Consider the following 25316-nt stretch of genomic DNA (forward strand, 5'->3'; position numbering starts at 1 on the left):
TTGAAGAAAAGCGAAACCGGTTTCGGTGAAAAACAACCGGTTCTGGAGAAAACCGGTATGTCGGTTTTCGGGTTTTCTAGAAACCGGTTTCCGGTTTTATAAAAACCGGTTTTGCCCATCCCTAGTTTAGACAAATTTTGGGAAAGCCCTGCAGTCTTTGAACAATAGCCCGTAGAAAACCCCTGTAGTGTTTGGGAAACAACCCTTGGGAAGTCTTCATATTTGAAAAATTTTTGGAAAGTCTGATAGTGTTAGAGTGTAATTCTCGGGAAAGTCCTGCATAGTAGAACCAATTCTCGAGGGAAAACTCGGTGGTGTTTTAACGCTACCGCCGAGAAATTCTCGCAGTGTTTGGACACAAGTCTTGGGAAGTTTCGTCAGTTTTTCTTCACAAGCTTCGAGAAAAACTTTCATTGTCAGAACTCAGCTCTTCGAAAATTCCGGTAGAATTTGAAAATTACTCTCGAGAAATCTCAGTGTTTGGACACAAGCCTTGAGATTTCCATGCAATGTTTCGACACGTCCCTCGATAACTCTTTTGAGTATTTAGACACATTTCTTGCGATAGCCTTTGACTGTTAAAACACAATCCATCAGAAATCTCTTCAGTGTTATAACACAACTCTCGGGAAAACCTTCAGTTTTAGAACTCAATTATCGGTAAATCATGGTAGTATTTCAACTTTCGAGAAATTTTAGTGTTTGGACATCTTCAAGAAATCACTACGCTATTAAAAACACAACCCCTCAGTTTTAAACTTAACTCTCGAGAAATTTTGAAGTTTGGATATTCCTGTCGAGAAATCACTATGGTATTAAAACCTTAAGAAGACACTCAAGAAAATCTTCAGTTTTAAAACTCAGCTATCGGGAAATCCCAAATAGTATTTCATGTCTCGAGAAATCTTAGTGTTCGGACAACACTTTCCAGAAACCACTACACTGTTCGACACAACCTTCTGGGATTTCAATGCAGCGTTTTGAACACACTCTTCAAGAAATCTTTTTAGTACTTGGGCAATCTTTGGGAAGTCTCTGCAGTGTTTGAACGCCATCTTTTAGATATTGAAGGTTGAATATTATTATATTCGAAAGACTAGAAAAAATATAAAACAACAGAAAATACGATGAGAATAATATGTCGACATTGCATTATTTCTTTATACTAACAGTCTGAAACCGAGATTCCCTCCGACACGCACGGAAAAAAGTTTGGAAACAAATTGTATGCATAACAAAATCGTTTAGATTATTGTCAAGTTGTCATTTTTATTTGTAAAAGAAGGAAAGAAAAAAATGTCTTAGTGCAGTATATCAACTCGATCCATTCGCTGCAGTTCGTTGTTCAAGGCCGAACCGGTGTTGACTACGTGCAGTTGGTCAGAAAATCTACAAAGTCTTACCTACTTTCTCCCGCGTTTATACATCTTTTCATAACAATACCTGCCGACAATTCAGTGTATTTTTGTTGTTGGGTGCAGGTAGAAAGGTGCAGAGACAACAGTTTCCGAAAATGTGTCGTACTGGCTTGTGGAAAAATTCTAGGTGTCGAAGGAATCGAAAAATGGAGGAAGAAGAGGAGGAGGATGATTATAGTGCAGTAAGAATATTTTGTTTTCTCTAATTAGAAACATTAATTAGGTTGTTTTTGTTAGTGTGGTACTAGCGGTGTCAGTATATTAGATGCGGGAAAGGAGAGGGGTTTGAGGAAATACATGAATTGCTGGCTTCCTTCCTGAGTAGAAAAAAATGACCTTCAGTCATTTTATTTTATGACTTTACTATTAACAGTAAGCTGTATATGCGCGCATAGCTTGTGTAACTTTTACAGTATTCCGTTTGTTTGTAAACCAGGATTACCAGAAGTACTGTTTAAAGAGTACACTAATACCTTACATAACATGGTTTACTCTGTCGCGATTCAAATCGCAATAGTTTGTCAATTCAGATTTTTAAAAATAACCAAATATTAACTCTGGTAAAGACAGCGAAGAAGACCATACAAAACTTAAATTTAGCCTATAAATGCATATATGCTGGTAGTTTAAGCGGTCAATATTATATATCCTCCCATACGTCAACTATGTGAGCTTTTAATCTCATATTTTTTGTGGTTTAATACGTAATACACAAGCAACAACAATACACTAGGCTTTATATATTCTTTCATACAACAAGTATGTGACATATATACCCTCTCAAACATTATTTTGCGGGGCACGGTGGCTCAGTGGTAGAGCGCTTACCTCTGGTGCCTGCAGTCCCTGGTTCGCTCGTGGCCAAATAAGTTGGTGGTGGACAACATCGTGTCCGTGGGTTTTCTCGGGGTACCCCCTTTCCTCCCACTTTCTTATTCCACCAATTCTTCCACCATCATTCACTTGCATTAATCATCCGTCTCCCTTGGTCTAAAGAACATAATCGCATTTTTTTAAAAATATTTTGAGGATTTAAAAAAATCCTTTAACATCTGGGAATCACGTGTGTTTGACATCAGTTTAAATAACAATACTCTAGATCTTATAAACGTACCTTTTTATACCCGAAGTATGTGAGGTTTATACCACACGAATATATATTTTTTTTTAAGTTTAACAGCAGCAACAACAACAACAACAAAATCTGTTACCCTCAAAAACACTTTTAACCTAAAAAGTTTTGTATCTTTAACCATTAAAAATGATTTCAGTACACATTTCCATGTATGTGATACAAAGTCACCGTAATGGATTTTTTTTTTTTCATTTAATGTTGGGGAGGGGGGACTTTTTCGGGTCATGCTTGACCTGCACCATTTGCAGTATTGCACTAAATGGCCCATGGACCATGATAATTCGGCTATGGAAAGTTTCTGTGGTACCCCTTTACGTTGATGCCCTAAGCACGTTGCCTATTTTGCTTAATGGTTAATCCACCGGGAGGCCCGAGTTCGACAGCCAGCGGGAGCTCATGTGGTTCAGATCCCATGTTAAGCTGTCGGTCCAAGTCTCCTATAGTCTCGCTGTTAAAAGAACGCTAAAATCAAATTAGATCAAATTCTTTATAATTTTCACGTTTTACTTTGCGTATTTTATAGCGATATCTTGCTTTGCTCCTGTTTACTGTCGTTTTACGCTATTTGTTCTTTTCTTTTAGAAGTTTGCATATACAGCCGCGGTGGCTCAGTGATAGAGAGTTCATTTCTGGTGAATAGGTTCCCCAATTCGGTCCCAGTTTGCGCCAAGTGGGCTGATAAGCACCATGTACATGAGTTTTCTTCGGATTCTCTCGTTTCTTCCCAATTGTTTCATCTCACCATTTTATTCATTCTCATCATCACCGTCTCCCGTTGCTTCGTTGCATACTCGTGAGATGTTAAAACAATGCATCTCCCATTTTATTTAACATGTTACACACTTTTTTTTTTTTTTTTTGGCATTTAACAGTTTCTTTCGTGTTTTAAGTTGATTGCGCACCTTCATCTTCTATTGGGGACGCATTGGCTCAGTGGTAGAGCGCTTACCTCTGGTGCGTGTAGTCCCTTGTTCGATTCCGGTCCAGTGAATTTGTGGTGGACAACGCCGTGTACGTGGGTTTTCTCGTGGTTCCCGTTCCCTCGCATAATCTCATTCCACCAATTCTTTCACTATCATTCATTTGCCTTCATCATCAGTCTCCCTTGCCCAACGGGGATAATCGTGATGGGGCGTTAAACTCAAAGATTTCATTTTTTATTTTCTAATTTAGCATTTCAGATATTTCCTTGATTTCATCTTTTAAAAATGTTTAATATTTCTTTAAGAATATTCACATATTTTCTATTTTTTTTTAAAGTAGCTGTTGTTCCTAGTTTCATTTTAGAGGTTTACGTATTTTCTTTGTAGTATGTCAGTATTTATGTTTTGTGTCCTTATACAACACCAAGGTTATGGACGGGACCAATGAACGTGGGTTCTGAACCAGATCAAGGTTTGAACCATTACAAAATCAATCCTCTTATTATAGGCCGTTCCTCACTGCACTATCTTGCCTTCAACAAATATGTTAATATTGTTGTACAGTAGGTTGAAAAATATATTTTACGCATTTTTTTTCTATATTATTCTATTGTAGTTATCAAAGTATTACAGAACTCAAGGAGCAATTGGACACGGGTAGGGTGGGCAGTTAAGTACTCTATATTATGAGAATTGTACAGTCCGCGGCAAAACACCTGCAACGTGAGCATGTAAGTTTATTGTGAAACTACGCTTAACAGCGCAGGGAATCAACATAACGTCTAAGTGGCACGAATCACGCCAGGAGAAACCTCGGCGTCCTTCCCTGCACACTTATTTTGGAGCAAAAGACTTCGTCTTTCACAAACGTACATGGTCATGTTGCAGGTTTTTTGCTGCAGACTGTACGTCTCACTTCCATTTTTTTTTTTTAACTTATCGAGGAGACAAAATCAATTAGATATTTAGAAAAGGATGAAGTTGCGAACTTTCGTTTTCCTCTCAAACGTTATTTTGGCGCCCCTAATTTTGTGGATACTGCAGTGGTAATGAAATTAAGCGACTATGGAAATGGATATCGAGAGGTTCATCCTTTTAGTATTGATTGAACTAGTTTGATCTTTAGTATTGAAAAATTGTGACTTGTGTGTCCTTTTATCTTATATCTAAATATGCTGTTGCAATTAAATTCCGTAGGTTTATATTTTTTAGCGTGTATGTTAATTGATTGATTATTAGGATCACTCAAGTGGGCCTTATAAAACTATAATGTTAGTACGTTTGTCCGTCTGTTACTCCACACGATAATTGTTGAACGATTTTTTTCCCAGTAGACAGCTAGAGCGATTAATTCGGCCGAATTCGATAATGGACTCAACCCATTAACATTTTCATTGGTAACGGTGACTAACAGTGCGCAACCATGTTCGGTTTAAAATATACAGGGTATCCCAAAAGTAATGCCGAAAAATGAAACCACAGTTTCCTTGCACCAAAACAAGTAAAAGTTTATATGACATACAGTCTGGAAGTCGACAGGGGCGGAGTTAGGCAGCTTCGAATGGTGGGGGTGGGAAAGGAACTTCGCACTTAGGGAAAGGAACTTGCCGATTTACAAAACCGCATTGAAGATGCGTGTGAACAGTTAAGCAACACGCCGGGAATGATGGAATGCATTCAAAACTTACGATTACACGTTGCATAAATGTGGGAGAACAACACTTTGAACATCTTCTGTAGGTACGATTATTATTAGCACGTATGACCTAATATTTTGTTGTGCTACTCTGTGTAAGATACTACGTTACAAATACAGTACACGTTTGTGAATTCTGCCTGTTATTTCATTACATGACACGATTAGTTACACTTCTTATTTCTACCCTCTATGTGCAAGATCCTGTCTGATATACCACTTTCCATTACCCTCTGAGATTATGCAACCATGATAAGTGATCTTTGCTTTGACTTCCATTGTACATGTGCGTGCCATCGTGCTATGGATAACAACTTTTTTCCATCTTTACTGCACCGTTTCATTACCCCTGCCGTACATACATTCAGTAAATCCCTAAATGACGCATGGAGAATCTCTGGCTCAGTAATGTAACATGTGTTTAACATGTCAAGCCGATAGGGAGATTGCTATTAGATAGTAAGAAGAGGTTTTCTGCAATCAATTAATTGCCCCCAAAATATTATTTCTTCTCCACTCTGATCTCGCTATTAATTCTGTGAATCTTCTATCACTTCCTGTTTCAGTGTTGAGAAAATATACCATACAAAGCAATTATTTCGCTTCAACTCTAATTACACGCTGTGGGGCCTCGGTGGCTCAGGGGTAGAGCGTTCATCTCTGGTGCATGAGGTCCCTGGTTCAATCCCCACAGCGTGGCAAGTAGACTTTGTGACCAACAAACACCGTTTGCGTGGGTTTTCTCGCTGTTCTCCCGTCTCCTCGCAATTTATTCATTCCACCGATTCATCCACTTCTCATCATCACTGTCTTCTTTAGCCTATCCGGAATAACCGTGGGACGTAAAACTTAATTTTTCTAATTACACGCTCTAGTAATGGATTCTCATTGGATCTTCTTTAACACAGGTCTTGTGAATTTCACCGATACCTTCTTTGGATGCGATTTCGTTGGTGGTGAAGGTTTTGGAGGAGGCTTCTGTGCTTAGCCCGTCCTATAACAAAGCCCTTGTTCAGACGCTGTTCTGGTATGCGGAGATGATAATGTTTGTATGGGAAAGAGCCGTGATATACCCTCCTCAAAACTTTTTTTTCTACAGATTTTGCGCATTATAGTATATTCACTCTGCTACACAACATTTGAGAGATTAATACAAGTTTGCGTATAGTTTTGTTACTCTGTAAAACCTAGTTCGACATCGGATTGAAAGAGATCAGCCTTTGTAATACAGTCTCATTTTGTCAAAATTTTGCGAGTATGTGATAGAATCATTCTTTTTATGTTTCTCTTGGGAAGAATAATGCATAGACTGTAGCCAGAGGTAGGCAGGAATTAGGCCTACATCTTGGCCTATATTTTTCTGCTTTAAGGGGAAGCGGAAATTTCATATTCCCCTTAAACTTTGTGTGGATAACGGGATCGAGTTCATTAAAACAGGATATCTAGTTTGAACTTAAGGAATTACCAGTGACTCGAAGCTAGATTCTATGCATGTTGTAACGCTGAGGTTAAGAAATATTTAATTAAATTCTATTTATATACTCTTAACAAAAGTAAGATTTTGCTGCTTTTCATTATATGGAAAAAACTTAAAAAAAAAAAAAATATGATTCGATAAAATCTTAAAGAGTACACCCTATTTAACACAGAAGTAAATAGCATTGATTGGAATTACTGTGTTAAATATTTATTATATTTCTTTCCAGTTATTTCATTGAATACGGAAAAGAAAAATCTTGATTCGATATGATGTAATTCTTTTGTGTTCTTATCTTCTGGTTGCAAGGTTAACAGTTATACTCGGTCAACAATGATGTGAAATGCCTCTTGCCATGACGTGCAAAAGCCAGACTGGATTTTCCACTCTCTGTACAGCTGAATGCACTTTTCTTTTGCATTTTCTCGGCAGAATTTGATTGTTAGACCATGAAAACAGTGATCTATGTAGAACCTCTCACTTAATTAGATGTCCCTGATCTATTTTTCCTTAATGTTCGTTTCTAGGCTTATATTCAGATATTGTTGAAACCGGAAATGTAAGTCTTAGTCAAAGAAGTGTAACGGCCTATTGTAATGAACTGCAGTAATTCAGTTACGTTTATTTCGTATAATGAATGCAATTAAGCCATAATGTGTGTCTCCCTCTCTCTCTGTCTCTGTCTGTCTAGGCAGTGTTCCTAACTTTGATTATTAGTTTATTCCCTCTTCCTTCACTCGAGCTCTTTAGTGATTGGCTGATTGGTTAATTAATGTCTATTTTTTAACATCAAAGACACGTGCACGGCAGTCGAATCGGCGTTTGAGTGTTATTTTCAAGTCGTCCAGCGTTGCTAACACTGTGATGTAGGAGACCACTTTAGTCATCATACTGATTGTATGTTATTAGCGAGACCAGAGTCTTATCGACATGTAACATGTCCATCTACTAATATCATTTTTCTCATCGGACAACGTTTGCAAAACATTGACACAAAATGTCGCTAAACAAGAGATAAAATAGTTCCGATTTGGGATGAAAAATCGCTAAAAGTTGGAGCCGACAAAATTAACAGTATAAAGTACTTTATACATTTAAAAAAAGCAAAAATCAAAAGCCCATGAAAAAGAAAGAAAGAAAAAATCTAACACACACTTTAACTCATGCTTCTGTAGCTAATCGGCTTCATAACACATGCTTTTGTAGCTAATCGACTTCGTATTGCTAATGCTGTTTCACTGAACTGAAGTTCTGCAAACTATAGCGGGATATGGAAAGCTAAACTCGTCGTCGCTTGCGCTTAAAAAAAAAAAAAGTACATGAAAGCTGCTTTGAACTAACAGAAGAACAAGTTGTTCGTGGCACAAAATACTCTAGATTTGTAAGTCGTCAAATAGTAATTTTAAAAACGCAAAAATGGGGCTAATCGGATACATTGATCTGTTTTGAAATTGATTCCTCTAGATTTATTGATCTCCCCTCAAAAAATTGATGACAGTCGTCCGAGGTCACAAGCTTTATTGGTTCACACTAAACGCCAATTCGGCTGCCGCATAGCGTAGTGCTTAAAGTGCTCATCAGCTCTGTCCGTTCATTTAAAAAAAAAAAAATCTTTCACTATATAACAGAAACCAAAAGATAATACAATGTCTTTGTGCCATTTTATAGTAAGGCTAAAATATTAATTCATGTGTAATTTATCATATTATTAATCGAAAGCTTCATAAGAAAATAGACTCCAAATGTAAGAGTAGAGAACCTAGGGGCACCTTCTCCATCATCTCTGTTGAAAGCAAAAGATGTTGATCTAATTCCTTCCGGTTGTCATATTGTATTTTTTACTATATTGTAAAAAGAAGTAGCAGAGTCACAGGTAAACCACGTGAAGGAATTTGGTTTGTATGGCATGACAGTAGTAAGGGCCTGACTATAGGAAACTTTTTGGCCCCTGGGTCCCTGCCTCAGGACCCATGGTCCCTGGCCGGGGTCAATGACCTAGGGGTACCTAGGACCACCCCCTCTAAATTTTGGCAGGGGTACCATGGCCCACCCCCTAAATTTTGGCAGGGGTACATAGGACCACCCCCCTTAAATTTTGGAAATTGCCAAATCTAAAAATTTGGTATAGTAGCCTAGGACCATAGTATGTACCTCTATCAGTATTGGGTGTCTATGTCGTTCCCTTTCATGAGTAAAAAATTGCCAAAAATTCAAATTTCGGAGGTTTTTGACCTAATTTATCCCTTTTGATGAGGTGTTATTACCCTATATGGTTATATGGGCGTATACAGGGGTCCATTACCTTTCATAAGACATGGGTATATGAATGCACCCCTTGAAAAATTTGGGAGGGGTACCTTGGCCCACCCCTTCAATTTTGGAAATTGCCCAATTTCAACATTGGGTATTATAGTATAGGACCCTAATATGTACTATGATAAATTTGGGTGGTCCACCTCATTCCCTTTTAGGGGTACATAGGACCACCCCCCTTAAATTTTGGAAATTGCCAAATCTAAAAATTTGGTGTGGTAGCCTAGGACCATAGTATGTACCTCTATCAGTATTGGGTGTCTATGTCGTTCCCTTTCATGGGTAAAAAATTGCCAAAAATTTAAATTTCGGGGTTTTTTGACCTAATTTATCCCCTTTGATGAGGTATTATTACCCTATATAGTTATATGGACGTATACAGGGGTCCATTACTTTTCATAACATATGGGTATATTAATGCACCCCTTCAAAAATTTGGGAGGGGTACCTTGGCCCACCCCTTAAATTTTGGAAATTGACCAATTTAAACATTGGGTATTATGGTACAGGACCCTAATATGTATCATGATAAATTTGGGTGGTCCACCTCGTTTCCTTCCAGGGGCACAAAATTGCCAAAATATAAACGTAAGCAATACGTTATACCACGTGTTTGATTTTTGGTCGATTTTATCCCCTTTGATGAGATGTTATTATCCTATATAGTTATATGGTCATGTATAGGGGTCCATTACCTTTCATAAGATATGGGTATATTTGTGCACCCCGGGAGGGGTACTTTGGCCCACCCCTTAAATTTTAGAAATTGCTCATTTTATATATTTGGTATTATAGTACTGGACCCTAACATGTATTATTATGATAAATTTGAGTGGTTCACCTCGTTCCCTTTTAGGGGTACGAAATTGCCAAATTTAATACAACCACGTGTTTGGTTTTGACCTAAGTTATCCCCTTGGATGAGGTCCTATTACCTTATATGGTTATATGGTTATGTATAGGGGTCCATTACCTTTCATAAGACATAGGTACATTTGTGCACTCCTTTAAAAATTTGTGAGGGGTACCTTGGCCCACCTCTTTATTTTGGAAATTGCCCAATTTAAACATTTGGTATAATAGTATAAGACCCTAATATATATTACTATAAATTTGGGTGGTCCATCTTGTTCCCTTTCATGGGTACGAAATTGCCAAATTTTAGTACAACCACATGTTTCGTTTTTGACCTAAGTTATCCCCTTGGATGAGGTCCTATTACCTTATATGGTTATATGGTTATGTATAGGGGTCCATTACCTTTCATAAGACATAGGTACATTTGTGCACTCCTTTAAAAATTTGTGAGGGGTACCTTGGCCCACCCCTTAAATTTTAGAAATTGCTCATTTTATATATTTGGTATTATAGTACTGGACCCTAACATGTATTATGATAAATTTGGGTAGTTCACCTTGTTCCCTTTCATGAGTAAAAAGAATTGCCAAATTTTACTACAACCACGTGTTTGGTATTTTGGTTCAATTTATCCCCTTGGATGAGGTCCTATTACCTTATATGATTATATGGTTATGTATATTGGTTCAATCCCCAATAATAAGACATGGGTATATTGATGCACCCTTTAAAAATTTGGGAGGGGTATCTTGACTCATCCACTCAGTTTTAGAAATTGTTTAATATAAGCATTTGGTATCTTCGTACAGGTCTTCAATATGTACCACTATAAATTTGGATGGTCCACATCGTTCTCTTTCATGGGTAAAGAACTACCAAAAATCAAATTTCGGAGGTTATTGACCCCTATTTAGCATGTTATATGGATATGTACAGAGGTTTATTACCTTTATATGTTTATGTTTCCTTTTAAATTTGGGAATTATCAAATAACAAAATTCGGTAAACGTTTTCTAGGACCCATTGGTGTTCCTCTTATGGCCAAATATTCAAAATTTAAAGGTTATTGACCGGCTTTATTATTGAATAAGTACAGGATTTATTACTTTTTCATAAGACACAGGTGTATCTGTGTACCAATCTTAAATTTTGGAAGGGGTACATTTCTTATTGTCATATCAATAATTGGTAATTGGATAGTATCTCATTCATTGGGTAAATCATTATGATCACGTGATCGGTTATTGACCTATGATGGGATTAGGAGTCCAGGACATTGGTACATTGAAACTTTGTAGGATAATTTGATAATGCGTCATTGGTTTTGATTATTCCTGCCAAATATAAACGTAAGCAAGACGTTGTACCACGTGATTGTCCTTGATGAGGTAGTGTACAGGGATTCATTTCCTTTGTTGTGGTACTTCTTAAGTTTGAGTACACACACACTTCTAGAAAACAGTTGGTTCTACTCAGGTAAACAAATGACGGACATTATTGACCTTATTGAACATATAATGATATGATTAACTCTAAGACTTAGATATATCAAGAGAAGTATTCTTTAAATTTGGGAATGGTGATAAACAGAATTTTAACATAAGGTGCGAAATTTGAAACAATACATTGAACTTTAGTCACAGCTCATAGTCTAAGATCATTGGTGGTGATTGATTTGACCTTGAGCTTTAGAAATCTGATAGCTAACCTTATGGAATCTTATGACTCATAGACGAAAGGCAATACATGCTACAACAGTTTAAAATTTAATCATAAGGTGATGTAATCTGACACTAGCAAAGTTATTGTTAATGCAATTTGATTGGATGATCACTATCTTTCCTGCAATCTGATTGGTTGATCACTATCTTTCGTGCAATCTGATTGGTTGATGATTTTCAAATCTTTGCTGTATTCAGTTTTAAGTTTTGTTTAACATTTAAAAATCTTGGTTTCGTTCAACATTTTGCACTCACTGATAAATATGATCAAAACCTTTTATTTGTTAATCGAATAGTTAAAAACCGGATAAAGTTTGACGGTTAACCGTGAAACGTAAAATTTTTAGTTTGAAATTTTTTTTGTTTGAAACTTTTTGTTTGAATATTCTTGCTTTCAAATTTTTGTTTGAATTTTTTGTTTCAAAATTTTTTCGTTTGAAATTTTTTCGTTTCAAAATTTTGTTTAAAATTTTTCGTTTCCAAATTTTTTGTTTGAAATTTTTTTTCAAAATTTTTTTTGAAATTTTTTTCGCTTCAAAATTTTGTTTGAATTTTTTTCGTTTGAAATTTTTTGTTTGAATTTTTTCGTTTCAAAATTTTGTTTCAAAGATTTTTGTTCTAAATTTTTGTTTCAAAGTTTGGTTTGACATTTTTAAAAGTTCGTGCACTTATTAGTAAAGAACCGGAACTGTTTAGAGCAAAAACCTCTGGCAACATTGTGTTGCAATAGTACACGTCAGAACATGATAATGCAACGTCATCAGTTTTGCATCATATATAAGTATCGTTCGAGTTAGTATTCATAATAACGTCATCATGGCTACTTGTCTGCAGTTTCTAAACACGCGTGATGTGATGAAATCATTTACCAAGATTACTGATTTACAACAGAATGTACCTTATAGAATCTTAGCTAGCCAAATGATCCCTACAAAGTTTGGATTAAGAATCGTAGTGAAGCTTGAAAATGATAAGAATATAATTTTACCAGCAAGATATTTACCCATGGAAGCATCAAAACAAGAATAACTGCTGCGTTTCTTAAATACTGGATCTGTATCTTTATGTTACAAAGGATTCTTGGGTCGAAGTCATCAATTTGAATTTAGTACACAGCCAGATTCGTCAGCAATTGTGATGAAATCATGAATCAGCACATTTCTTTCCAATGACGTCAGACATAGTTGTATGAATTTGGTTGGTCAGCATGACGTCAGCAACTGTGATGAAATCATGAATTCAAACGTCAGCACATTCCTTTCCAATGACGTGAGCCGTAGTTCTATAAATCAACCAATACAGTGTCATCCCACGAAATCATTTGAGCAAGTGCTTTTCAGGAGGAAAGATGTGTACTTCTAACGATAAAGAGTTCATCTTCGCAAGCTATTATCCAATAAATATATTTCAAACAAAACATGTGATGATTGGTATCAGTGCTAGAACATTTGAACCTGTGATTCGATTGGGCAAAGCAGAACAATTTGGTGTACAACTGACCTGTGAAGAATGGCAAATATTATGTTCACGAATCGACCAAATGAACGATTATTTTCATGATGAGCTAAATGTGACCATAGTCAAATCATTAGGCTCAAATCATGAAGTGGTGATGCGTACAGTCCTCGAAGAGAAGGTGTTGTTACGTAAAAAGAGTACATTCCATGTCCCTCGCAACATGGTGTATCTAACACAAACAGAATGGAACAAATTCATCAGCGTATTTCCGTGTGTGAAACATGCAGTGGAAGTGTGCAACAAAACTAGTATATTCCTGAAAAAGTACTATTTTGAAAAATGTGTTATGCATATTGTACAACATGTATCTAGATATTGTGATGGTTGTCAACATCGTTCGTGGGTGCATAACTGTATTGATAAACAGTTTATTTGTGATCAAATGGACATTGAGTTTCCACCAATTGATATTGCATTAGACCTTAAAAGACTTCAACTGGAATTAAAATTATACGCTAAAGACAAACTAGTGCAAGAAGTTCAAAATACATTGTATCGACAATATCCAGAACCACTATCTGGTATGGATGTATGTGGAGTGTAATAAAATGATCCATTTCAATGAATTGTGTTTTTTCATTTCAAGTACAACCCCAGGTTCTGACGTGTACTATTGCACCACAATGTTGTCAAAGGTTTTTGTTCTAAACAGTTCCAGTTCTTTACTAATAAGTGCACAAACTTTTAAAAATGTCAACTCAAACTTTGAAACAAAAATTTCAAACAAAAATCTTTGAAACGAAAAAAAAATTCAAACAAAAAATTTCAAACCAAAAAAAATTCAAACAAAATTTTGAAGCGAAAAAAATTTCAAACAAAATTTTGAAACAAAAAATTTCAAACAAAAAATTTGGAAACGAAAAATTTTAAACAAAAAATTTTAAACAAAATTTTCGAACAAAAATTTGCAAACAAAAAATTTCAAACAAAAATTTCAAACGAAAAAATCTCAAACAAAATTTTGAAACGAAAAAAAATTTCAAACAAAAAAATTTTTACGTTTCACGGTTAACCGTCAAACTTTATCCGGTTTTTAACTATTCGATTAACAAATAAACGGTTTTGATCATATTTATCATTGAGTGCAAAATGTTGAACGAAAACAAGATTTTTAAATGTAAAACAAAACTTAAAACTGAATACAGCAAAGATTTAAAACTCATCAACCAATCAGATTGCACGAAAGATAGTGATCAACCAATCAGATTGCAGGAAAGATAGTGATCAGCCAATCAAATTGCATTAACAATAACTTTGCCAGTGTTGTAGCATGTATTGCCTTTCGTCTATGAGTCATAAGATTCAATAAGGTTAGCTATGTATCCCTGTACACTACCTCATCAAGGTCAATCACGTGGTACAACGTCTTGCTTACGTTTATATTTGGCTGTAATAATCAATACCAATGACGCATTCTCAAATTATCCTACAAAGTTTCAATGTACCAATGTCCTGGACTCCTAATCCCATCATAGGTCAATAACTGATCACGTGATCATACTAATATTTCACAATGATTTACCCAAAGAACAATTACCAATTATTCGTATTGCTTACGTTTATATTTGGCTGTAATAATCAATACCAATGACGCATTCTCAAATTATCCTACACAGTTTAAATGTACCAATATCCTGGACTCCTAATCCCATCATAGGTCAATAACTGATCACGTGATCATACTAATATTTCACAATGATTTACCCAAAGAACAATTACCAATTATTGATATGACAATAAGAAATGTACCCCTCCCAAAATTTAAAATTGGTACACAAATACACCTGTGTCTTATGAAAAAGTAATAAATCCTGTACTTATTCAATAATAAAGCCGGTCAATAACCTTTAAATTTTGAATATTTGGCCATAAGAGGAATACCAATGGGTCCTAGAAAACGTTTACCGAATTTTGTTATTTGATAATTCCCAAATTTTAAAGAGAACATAAACATATAGAGGTAATAAACCATATAACGTATTAAATAGGGGTCAATAACATCCGAAATTTGATTTTTGGTAGTTCTTTACCCATGAAAGGGAACGATGTGGACCATCCAAATTTATAGTGGTACATATTGAAGACCTGTACGAAGATACCAAATGCTTATATTAATCAATTTCTAAAACTGAGTGGATGAGTCAAGATACCCCTCCCAAATTTTTTAAAGGGTGCATCAATATACCCATGTCTTATAATAGGGAATGGACCAATATACATAACCATATAATCATATAAGGTAATAGGACCTCATCCAAGGGGTGAACCAAAATACCAAACACGTGGTTGTAGTAAAATTTGGCAATTTTTTTTACGCATGAAAGAGAACAAGGTGAACTACCTAAATTTATCATAATACATGTTAGGGTCCAGTACTATAATACCAAATATATAAAATGAGCAATTTCCAAAATTTAAGGGGTGGGCCAAAGTACCCCTATCAAAAAAATTTAAAGAGTGCACAAATGTACCTATGTCTTATGATAGGTAATGGACCCCTATACATGACCATATAAGGTAATAGGACCTCATCCAAGAGGATAAATTGGGCCAAAAGACCAAACACGTGGTTGTACTAAAATTTGGCAATTTCGTACCCCTAAAAGGAACGAGGTGGAACACCCAAATTTATCATAATAATACATGTTAAGGTCCGGTACTATAATACCAAATATATAAAATGAGCAATTTCTAAAATTTAAGGGGTGGGCCAAAGTACCCCTCCCAAATTTTTAAAGGAGTGCACAAATGTACCTATGTCTTATGATAGGGAATAGACCCCTATACATAACCATATAACCATATAAGGTAATAGAACCTCATCCAAGAGGATAAATTGGGCCAAAAGACCAAACACGTGGTACAACGTATTGCTTACGTTTATATTTTGACAATTTTGTACCCCTAAAAGGGAACGAGGTGGAACATCCAAATTTATCATAATAATACATGTTAAGGTCCGGTACTATAATACCAAATGTTTAAATTGGGCAATTTCCAAAATTTAAGGGGTGGGCCAAAGTACCCCTCCCAAATTTTTAAAGGAGTGCACAAATGTACCTATGTCTTATGATAGGGAATAGACCCCTATACATAACCATATAACCATATAAGGTAATAGAACCTCATCCAAGAGGATAAATTGGGCCAAAAGACCAAACACGTGGTACAACGTATTGCTTACGTTTATATTTTGACAATTTTGTACCCCTAAAAGGGAACGAGGTGGAACACCCAAATTTATCATAATACATGTTAAGGTCCGGTACTATAATACCAAATGTTTAAATTGGGCAATTTCCAAATTTTAAGGGGTGGGCCAAAGTACCCCTCCAAATTTTTAAAGGAGTGTACAAATATACCGATATCTTATGAAAGGGAATGGACCCCTATACATGACCATATAACCATATAAGGTAATAACATCTCATCAAAGGGGATAAAATCGACCAAAAATCAAACACGTGGTATAACGTATTGCTTACGTTTATATTTTGGCAATTTTGTGCCCCTGGAAGGAAACGAGGTGGACCGCCCAAATTTATCATGATACATATTAGGGTCCTGTACTATAATACCCAATGTTGAAATTGGTCAATTTCCAAAATTTAAGGGGTGGGCCAAGGTACCCCTCCCAAATTTTTGAAGGGGTGCATTAATATACCCATATGTTATGAAAAGTAATGGACCCCTGTATACGTCCATATAACTATATAGGGTAATAATACCTCATCAAAGGGGATAAATTAGGTCAAAAAACCCCGAAATTTAAATTTTTGGCAATTTTTTACCCATGAAAGGGAACGACATAGACACCCAATACTGATAGAGGTACATACTATGGTCCTAGGCTACCACACCGAATTTTTAGATTTGGCAATTTCCAAAATTTAAGGGGGGTGGTCCTATGTACCCCTAAAAGGGAATGAGGTGGACCACCCAAATTTATCATAGTACATATTAGGGTCCTATACTATAATACCCAATGTTGAAATTGGGCAATTTCCAAAATTGAAGGGGTGGGCCAAGGTACCCCTCCCAAAAATTTAAAGGGGTGCATTAATATACCCATGTCTTATGAAAGGTAATGGACCCCTGTATACGCCCATACAACCATATAGGGTAATAATACCTCATCCAAGGGGATAAATTAGGTCAAAAACCCCCGAAATTTGAATTTTTGGCAATTTTTTACCCATGAAAGGGAACGACATAGACACCCAATACTAATAGAGGTACATACTATGGTCCTAGGCTACCATACCAAATTTTTAGATTTGGCAATTTCCAAAATTTAAGGGGGGTGGTCCTATGTACCCCTGCCAAAATTTAGGGGGTGGGCCATGGTACCCCTGCCAAAATTTAGAGGGGGTGGTCCTAGGTACCCCTAGGTCATTGACCCCGGCCAGGGACCATGGGTCCTGAGGCAGGGACCCAGGGGCCAAAAAGTTTCCTATAGTCAGGCCCTTACTACTATGACATTAGTTCAATTAATATTGAAATTGGAACTTATTAATATTGAACTTATTTTCTACTACTTCCAATTTTAGTAGCGAGATTATAGTGGAGATGGAATATATTGTTAGGACGCTTGATTGATTACGGAAAACCGCTTCTCGTCCTCTATTACCGGTTTTCCTCTACAGCGATTTTCATTAAAACCGAAAAGTGATTTGTTTCTGCCATTTCTGGTTTGAATAGAGGCTTAAGAGACTGCTGTACCTGTTTTTAGAATGCTAAATCCATTCCAATGCAGTTGATTTCTATCACATCTATTTTTTGATAGAGTAAAGGGTGAAGGAGAAATGTATTATTGAGAGGATCAATCAATTTGCAGGTAACCGCTTCTCGCTATCTATTATCGTTTTTGCTCTATCCTGATCAACAAACTCGATTCCTAACTCTTCACCTTCTAAATCCTCGCTATAATTCATAGTGCAGGGCACAAAATTTCCGGTCGCCAGGTCGCCATTGGCGACTAGAAATTTAGAGCTGATGACCAGTGTTCAGTAGGAATGGTTTCTGTCTAAACATACAGGGCTGCGCAGTTTCTATTTCGCACGAAAATAATTGTCACTAAGTAAGAGAAAACGCGGAATGTGAAGCCTTCACAACGGACACGGAAAGTGAAGACTTTACAACATTATAATTCGTCCCTCCTTTCCCACCCTCACCCGAAATGATTTACCTCCTGGCGCGTCAACGTGAGAGATCGTCTTTCCCGCTGTTTGAAGCTAGACCAACAATTGTCACATCTTGTGCAGTTTTACCTGGGAGTACTGCTTCATGTGAAAGAGGCTGGTTTCAGCAGTCTCAACAGAGTTAAGATTGCCTACAGGAATTCACTGAAGACTGACACACTGGATGATTTGCTGATAATTTTCATCAGTGGCCCTTCATTTAAGGACTTTGATCGGAAAACTGCAGTCGACAACTGGTACTTAAGTACAGAAAGAGAGCGTTACACAAAAGTAAAGTTTTAAGGTAAGATATTTTTTAATATGTATAGGAATTGTCCAATTGAAGGGTAAGGGGAAAAAAGAAGGAATGTCACAAAACTGTATTTTCGAGAAAACGGTGTTTTAATATTGAAAGCCGTGTACAAAAGAATAGGATTAGTCAAAACTTTTGCCCCTTTATACATGGATATTTTTACATCTACGGATGCTTACATATACAGTCAAATACTACCAAGAGTCACCAACAGATAGGACAAAGTACCCGACAAAGCACACACATGGACATTCCTTGTTTTTTCCCCTTACCCTTCAATTCAAAATTGATTGTCCTCAATCTAATTGTCTGGTTTTAAAATTCTATGTTATGATGTAATATCTTTCTTTATCAAACCAAAGGCCATGAGGGGGGAAGGGCCTTTCATAATTTGTACGTGAGAGATTCTGGCGACCACCATTTTTGGGTTGGCGAGAGCGTCCGACTTTGAAATTTTGCGCCCTGTCATAGTGATTCAAGTAGTTATTGAGATTTGTTTGTCTCTCGGACGGAAGGACACACATTTTTTGTCTCCCGGACGGAAGAACACACACTTTTAGTCTCCCGGACGGAAGGACACATTTTTTTTTGTCCCTCGGACGGAAGGACACACACTTTTGTCTTCTGGATGGAATGACACATCTTTTGTCGCTCAGACGGGAGGACACATTTTGTCTCCCGGGCGGAAGGACACACGTTTTTTCTCTCCCGGACGGAAGGGCACATATTTTTTGTCTCGGACGGAAGAACACTTTTTTGTCTTTCAGACTTAAGGACACACATTTTTTGTCTCCCGGACGGAAGAACACACACTTTTTGTCTCTCGGACGGAAGGACACACATTTTTTGTCTCCCGGACGGAAGAACACACACTTTTAGTCTCCCGGACGGAAGGACACATTTTTTTTTGTCCCTCGGACGGAAGGACACACACTTTTGTCTTCTGGATGGAATGACACATCTTTTGTCGCTCAGACGGGAGGACACATTTTGTCTCCCGGGCGGAAGGACACACGTTTTTTCTCTCCCGGACGGAAGGGCACATATTTTTTGTCTCTCGGACGGAAGAACACTTTTTTGTCTTTCAGACTTAAGGACACACATTTTTTGTCTCCCGGACGGAAGAACACACACTTTTTGTCTCTCGGACGGAAGGACACACATTTTTTGTCTCCCGGACGGAAGAACACACACTTTTTGTCTCCCGGACGGAAGGACACATTTTTTTTGTCCCTCGGACGGAAGGACACACACTTTTGTCTTCTGGATGAAATGACATATCTTTTGTCGCTCAGACGGGAGGACACATTTTGTCTCCCGGGCGGAAGGACACACGTTTTTTTCTCTCCCGGACGGAAGGGCACATATTTTTTGTCTCTCGGACGGAAGAACACTTTTTTGTCTTTCAGACTTAAGGACACACATTTTTGTCTCCCGGACGGAAAGACACACATTTTTTGTCTTCCAGACGGAAGGACAGACTTTTGTCGTCCGGACGGAAGAACACACATTTTGCCTTCCGTACGGAATGACATCTTTTTCGCTCAGACGGCAGAACACATTTTTGTCTCCCGGACGGAAGGACAGACGTTTTTGTCTCCCAAGGAAAGAACACGCTTTTTTTTCTCCTGGACCGAATGATACACACTTTTTGTCTCCCAGACGGACAGACGCGAACAGACAGGATAAATACTGTATATAAAGGAATTTTAGTAAACCAGACTTCTTATGATAAAAATAAAGATTTAAAAAAAAATGGATTCAATATCCGAAGAATATGTTCCATATAGTGTTATGTCCTTATCCTTATATTGAAACTGAAAATGCAAAACCTATTACTTCAATATTGAATTCCTATAGGTTAGAAGTTTTACCATAACTTCACAGTGTGAAATGATACTAAGTTTTATATGTGTAAGGCGTTTCTTTCTCACCTACACGAACCAATTGTACATAGTGAGTGAAAGTAACATCAGCTCTGAGGTTGACCAGGTCTGCCTCACTGTTTTGCACAAACTTTATTACCAAAAGTAATAATTAGTGTTTTTCGCAATTTTTTATTTTTCGTATTTAAAAAATTAGCTCAAGGATGTAAATACAGTAACGCGATTATTAGAGAGAAAAGAATAATAAAACAGAACACACTAATGACCGAAATTCCATAGTGATTGTAAGTGGTGATAAAGCAATCGTGTTATCGTTAACACTTTCCATGTGATGTTGTTCTGATTATGATGATTGTTTCAGCCCAAGGAGCAGCAATTTCCCTTGAATCTCGAAACGACGGAAACTTTATACTGACAATGTAGACTTAATACTTGTATAAGTTCCTTGTTTATTGTAATTGAGGCTTCATTAACTCTCTTTCTGCGTAGAACTGACAACGAGGATCCCAGTTGTATGCAGTTCACTTACGTACGAGGGTAGATTGAAAAGTTCGTGGGCTAACCTACAGAATTAGAAGATATTTGGATAAGTTAATGTTTTATTTTTGCACGTAATCATCTCGACGAAGATACATTTACACCACCTCTCCGCTAACGCTTCTATACCATATTTTAAAAATGATTCCTCGAGCCTTCAAAATATTCCAGTACAGCAGTTTTCACCTCTGTATCCGAAGAAAATCGCTGATTCCCCCAAAACATTTTCAGGTTTCTAAACAAATGAAAGTCCAAGGGGGCCAGATCAGGCGAATATGCCGGGTGCGGCAACAGTTCGAACCCACAGGAATGTATTTCTGCTATAGATGTATAGATTTCTGGAAGGGATGTATGAACGTGCGCATTGTCCTAGTGATTTTCTCCATGTCACAAATTTCCGTCGCTTCCGCCGACTTAGCGCCTCAAATGAAACAATAGAGAAATGAAATTGTACATAGAGACTACCAATGGATATAGCTATGCAACTAATGTATACAAACATAAAATAATTGCTTCCTTTCTAGTTAGGCCACGAACTTTCCAGTCCCTTCTCGTATTATACCAGTCAGTTGCCTGACTCGCATTGAATCCTGGGGTTATAACGCCTACAAGAAAATTTTTGCCTGAAATATATTGGATCTTTTGATCCAAAAATAAAACAGAACAAAAAGTAAAATCAGTAAGTTACATAAAGAAAGACAAATCATTACGTTCGCCATATTCTTATTTTTGTTCAAAGAATTCATGCAATTATGTAGTTTAAAGAAACGTAGAAGTATGTTACGAATATCACACTTTTTGTAATAAAAAATAGCTTGTGGCGCAACAGGGAACCAAAGTCTACCAGCCGGCTTGTGACACTTATAGCTTCGGGTAGATGTGTGACCATCACATCAGCTCCCCTTGGCATTAATGCTACTTTTCTAGACGAGTTCGCCACTTCCTCTTTCAAGTAGCTCCCGAATTGTCCTCACGACACTGAGTGGACAACAAAGTGAAACATCATCTGGTGACTAGAAACCCATTTTTCCTCTAACCAGATCCGATACTGGCTTAAGTTTGCTGATCTCACAAGAATCAGTATTCCAGTGCGGCTTAGTAAATAATTATAACTTATTAGGAAAAATGAGTTATCGCAGGATTATTAGGTATTGGTACTGTCTATTTACCGTTCTTTGCTATTAGTGTAATTATATGTAGCAGTCTACTAGCCCAACCATATTATGTAAATGTGCTCTGAAGTAATTTTACACAATGTGTAGTGCAGAAGGGACATTATAAAGCCTGTGACATTTTGAAGCCAGGAAACGAAAAGGGTCAGACACCATTAGTTAAAAACTGTTGCTTGGGTTGGTGCCTTGGCAAGCAATACGGTTCCGCCAAAAGCGTGGAGGTGAATAATGTCAATCCTTGGCTAGTTGTATTGGCTGCGCTACCATTTACTGACGTCATTACTCACTTGAACATCTAAAATGAACATGAAGGACGTCGCGTGTCCATTGACAATTCAGAGATCCCCTAGTGTTTATTGCATTTGTACACTCAAAAGTCATTAAATTGTGGCTATATTTGCATTTTTAGTACCGGTATTTTCGAGGTAGCAGAAGAGAAATTATCTTTGAACTCGGGTGTTTTACGTGACTTTTCAGATGAGTCGAAAGCATGTGTGTTCTATAAATAACACTTCTTCTCTTTGTAGTAGGAATTAAGTCTTACAAGAATGTGAAGAATTCTGTTTGTAAACCTTAGCGTGTATCAGGATCTTTACCAGTGATACCATCATCTGGGACTATATTGGTGCTTAAAAAATGAATATTAAGTTAATTGATATCTCTGTTTCCTTTATTTTTGCATCTTCTCCCGCCTATTTGCTTTTTAGTTTCTGATTTCTTTCTTTATTCACACGCAAGGGGAAAGGTTGTTCCATTTGAGCAAGATATTAGGCTATGTAAAAATTTTAGGAATGTAGGTATGGAGAAGAATGGAGAGAATTAGTTAGGTCGTACGATAAACGAATGAGAGGGTGTTAGAAAAGAACAGTTCTGGATATTATTGAAAGGAGGAAGAGAAACTGGTTGGGGCATTGCATTACGAAAGATATGCTAGAAGGTATGGTGGCAGGAAAAAGTGGGAGAAGGCGAATGAGACAAAAATTCTACGTAAAGACGAAGAGATTCGCGGAAGGCCGTGTAGCATGGAAGCTTCTCAGTTGCGGCAAGTGAGCTGCCAATAATGGCAGAATACCTATGATGATGATGATGATGATGGTATTAAGATATTTATTTAGAGGCCATTTTATACTGGATATCTCACAACAACAATAACAATGGAAAGGATTTGGAAAGGTATCGACCAGGGCCTGTTTAGTAGGTATCATCTCAGCATTTGCCTGATAGAACAGGAAAATCCTGCAAAACACGTCAGGATAGTCGGTAGCGGGAATCAAACCCACGACCTCCCGAATGCGAAGCTAACGCTCTACCACTTCAGCTACTTTGCTCGGTAAATAAATATGCATACAGACATCTGAAATGCAATTATATGAGCCTGAGAGCTTGAACCCCCTTGACAAGATTCTGTGTACGCCACTGTTTCTCCATATATGTATTATAAAATCAATAAGACATCTCCAGATGGTAAGATAACATCTTTATTATTAGAGCTAACTTTTTTTTGTTTGGTTCCTACATGACGAAATGTTATTTTTTGATGTCAAATTAGTTTTGGTACTGAGTTCGAAACTGTTTTTTACTAGAAAACCTATTAGTTCCATGCTCAGAATAATTTTCGAACCGAATTTGAAACAGAAATCTAGTAAAACCCGTTTATATTTATTGGTTCCTGTACCGTTAGCAATTTTTGATTACAGCTAACAAGAAGGGGTAAAAATAATAGTATGCATTAGCACTATACTAATGACAAGTTTAAACATACATGTCGTCATTCTTTCCACGAACTGGCGAATTTAGTTGTTCCAAGATATCACGAACTGACGAATGTACAAAAATATGGTTTTGAGAAAATTGAAGTTAAAAAATGGATAATTTCATTCACGAGCGAATTTGTCTAAAAATTTACGTAAATGAAAAATATGAATAGAGATTAATGAACGATATCTTAAAACACAGTTCATGACACATTTGCCTTACAATTGACATTGTAAGCTGGAATTTATTGCTTTTAATCTATTCGCCAGTTCGTGAAGATCTTTTTTACAAATTCGCCAGTTCATCGCTCGTCTGAATAACACGGTTTTCATAAGTGACAATCGCGAATTCTTATTCTCCGCAATTCGAAGGACACTAGTGACGTAAATTTCAAATAGCTCAACAATAATTACTTCAATTCAAGTGCCTACGCTACTACTGTACAGAGTGATCACAAAGTCCCGTGACCGTCTATTGCGTGTTCATATATACATGGATGGTCGCATTTTATTAATGTGGGATCATAGGAGAGGACAACTTTGAGGTAGTGTGACTGTTCTTTACTATTTATTCCAGAGTGTCTGTGTGTATACCATAGTTTCCATAACAGAGTATGGTTCGCCTTCTTGTACGATGTGAAATTCTCCTCAACATTACTGCCATGATAGTAGTAAATGCACGTTGCACAGCATCCTTAAGTTGTCAACTGTCGAAAAAATGTAAAAGATTTTCAGGTCAGCCTTCCTGGGTGAGGTTTGCCTCATTCAAACCAGGCAAATGTCGGAATTGTATCTCACATATAAGTTCCAGGCCGATTCATAGCTTTCCCAATCCTTTCTTCCTTCCCTTTCCTCGGATAGTGTGATCGCCGAGGGATGTCATCCCTCATACGTGACGGGCTAAAGCCGATCACGATGCCGAAAGCCCAGAAATCTAATTCCTAATCCTAGTGACGGCCTAACCTGGCCATAGATGCCGAAAGCCCAGAAATCTAATTCCTAATCCTAATCCTAGTGACGGTCTAACATGCCCATAGATGCCGAAAGCCCAGAAATCTAATTCCTAATCCTAATCCTATTGACGGTCTAACGCCCATAGATGCCGAAAGTCCAGAAATCTAATTCCTAATCCTAATCCTAGTGACGGACTAACATGGTCATAGATGCCGAAAGCCCAGAAATCTAATTCCTAATCCTAATCCTAGTTTACGGCCTAACCTGACCATAGATGCGGAAAGCCCAGAAATCTAATTCCTAACGTAACCTAAAACATTGTTAGTTAGTAGCGATTTCATTAGGAGTTCCTTTTGCTAATCCTTCGTGCCAAATGTAACATTTTCCGCCCTTACTAGTAAGTTCATAGAATGTGAAATTGTAGGTTGATAGCTTTCGTTTATAATAACATTCCATATGCT

At 37.1% G+C, this 25316-nt stretch overlaps 1 protein-coding gene across 1 annotated transcript in view; it reads left to right on the forward strand.

Moving 5' to 3' along the window:
• The first annotated feature begins 1456 nt into the window (after positions 1 to 1456).
• milt (trafficking kinesin-binding protein milt) overlaps positions 1457 to 25316 on the forward strand; it is a 306838-nt gene continuing 282978 nt past the window's right edge. The window contains exon 1 of the mRNA XM_081745255.1: positions 1457 to 1600. Within this exon, the coding sequence (XP_081601381.1) occupies positions 1514 to 1600 (87 nt within the window). The 5' untranslated portion in view covers positions 1457 to 1513. The remainder of the gene's footprint in view (positions 1601 to 25316) is intronic.

Source organism: Thermobia domestica, chromosome 18 (assembly GCF_964235325.1).
Source record: "Thermobia domestica chromosome 18, izTheDome1.hap1.1, whole genome shotgun sequence".
Taxonomy (NCBI): domain Eukaryota; kingdom Metazoa; phylum Arthropoda; class Insecta; order Zygentoma; family Lepismatidae; genus Thermobia; species Thermobia domestica.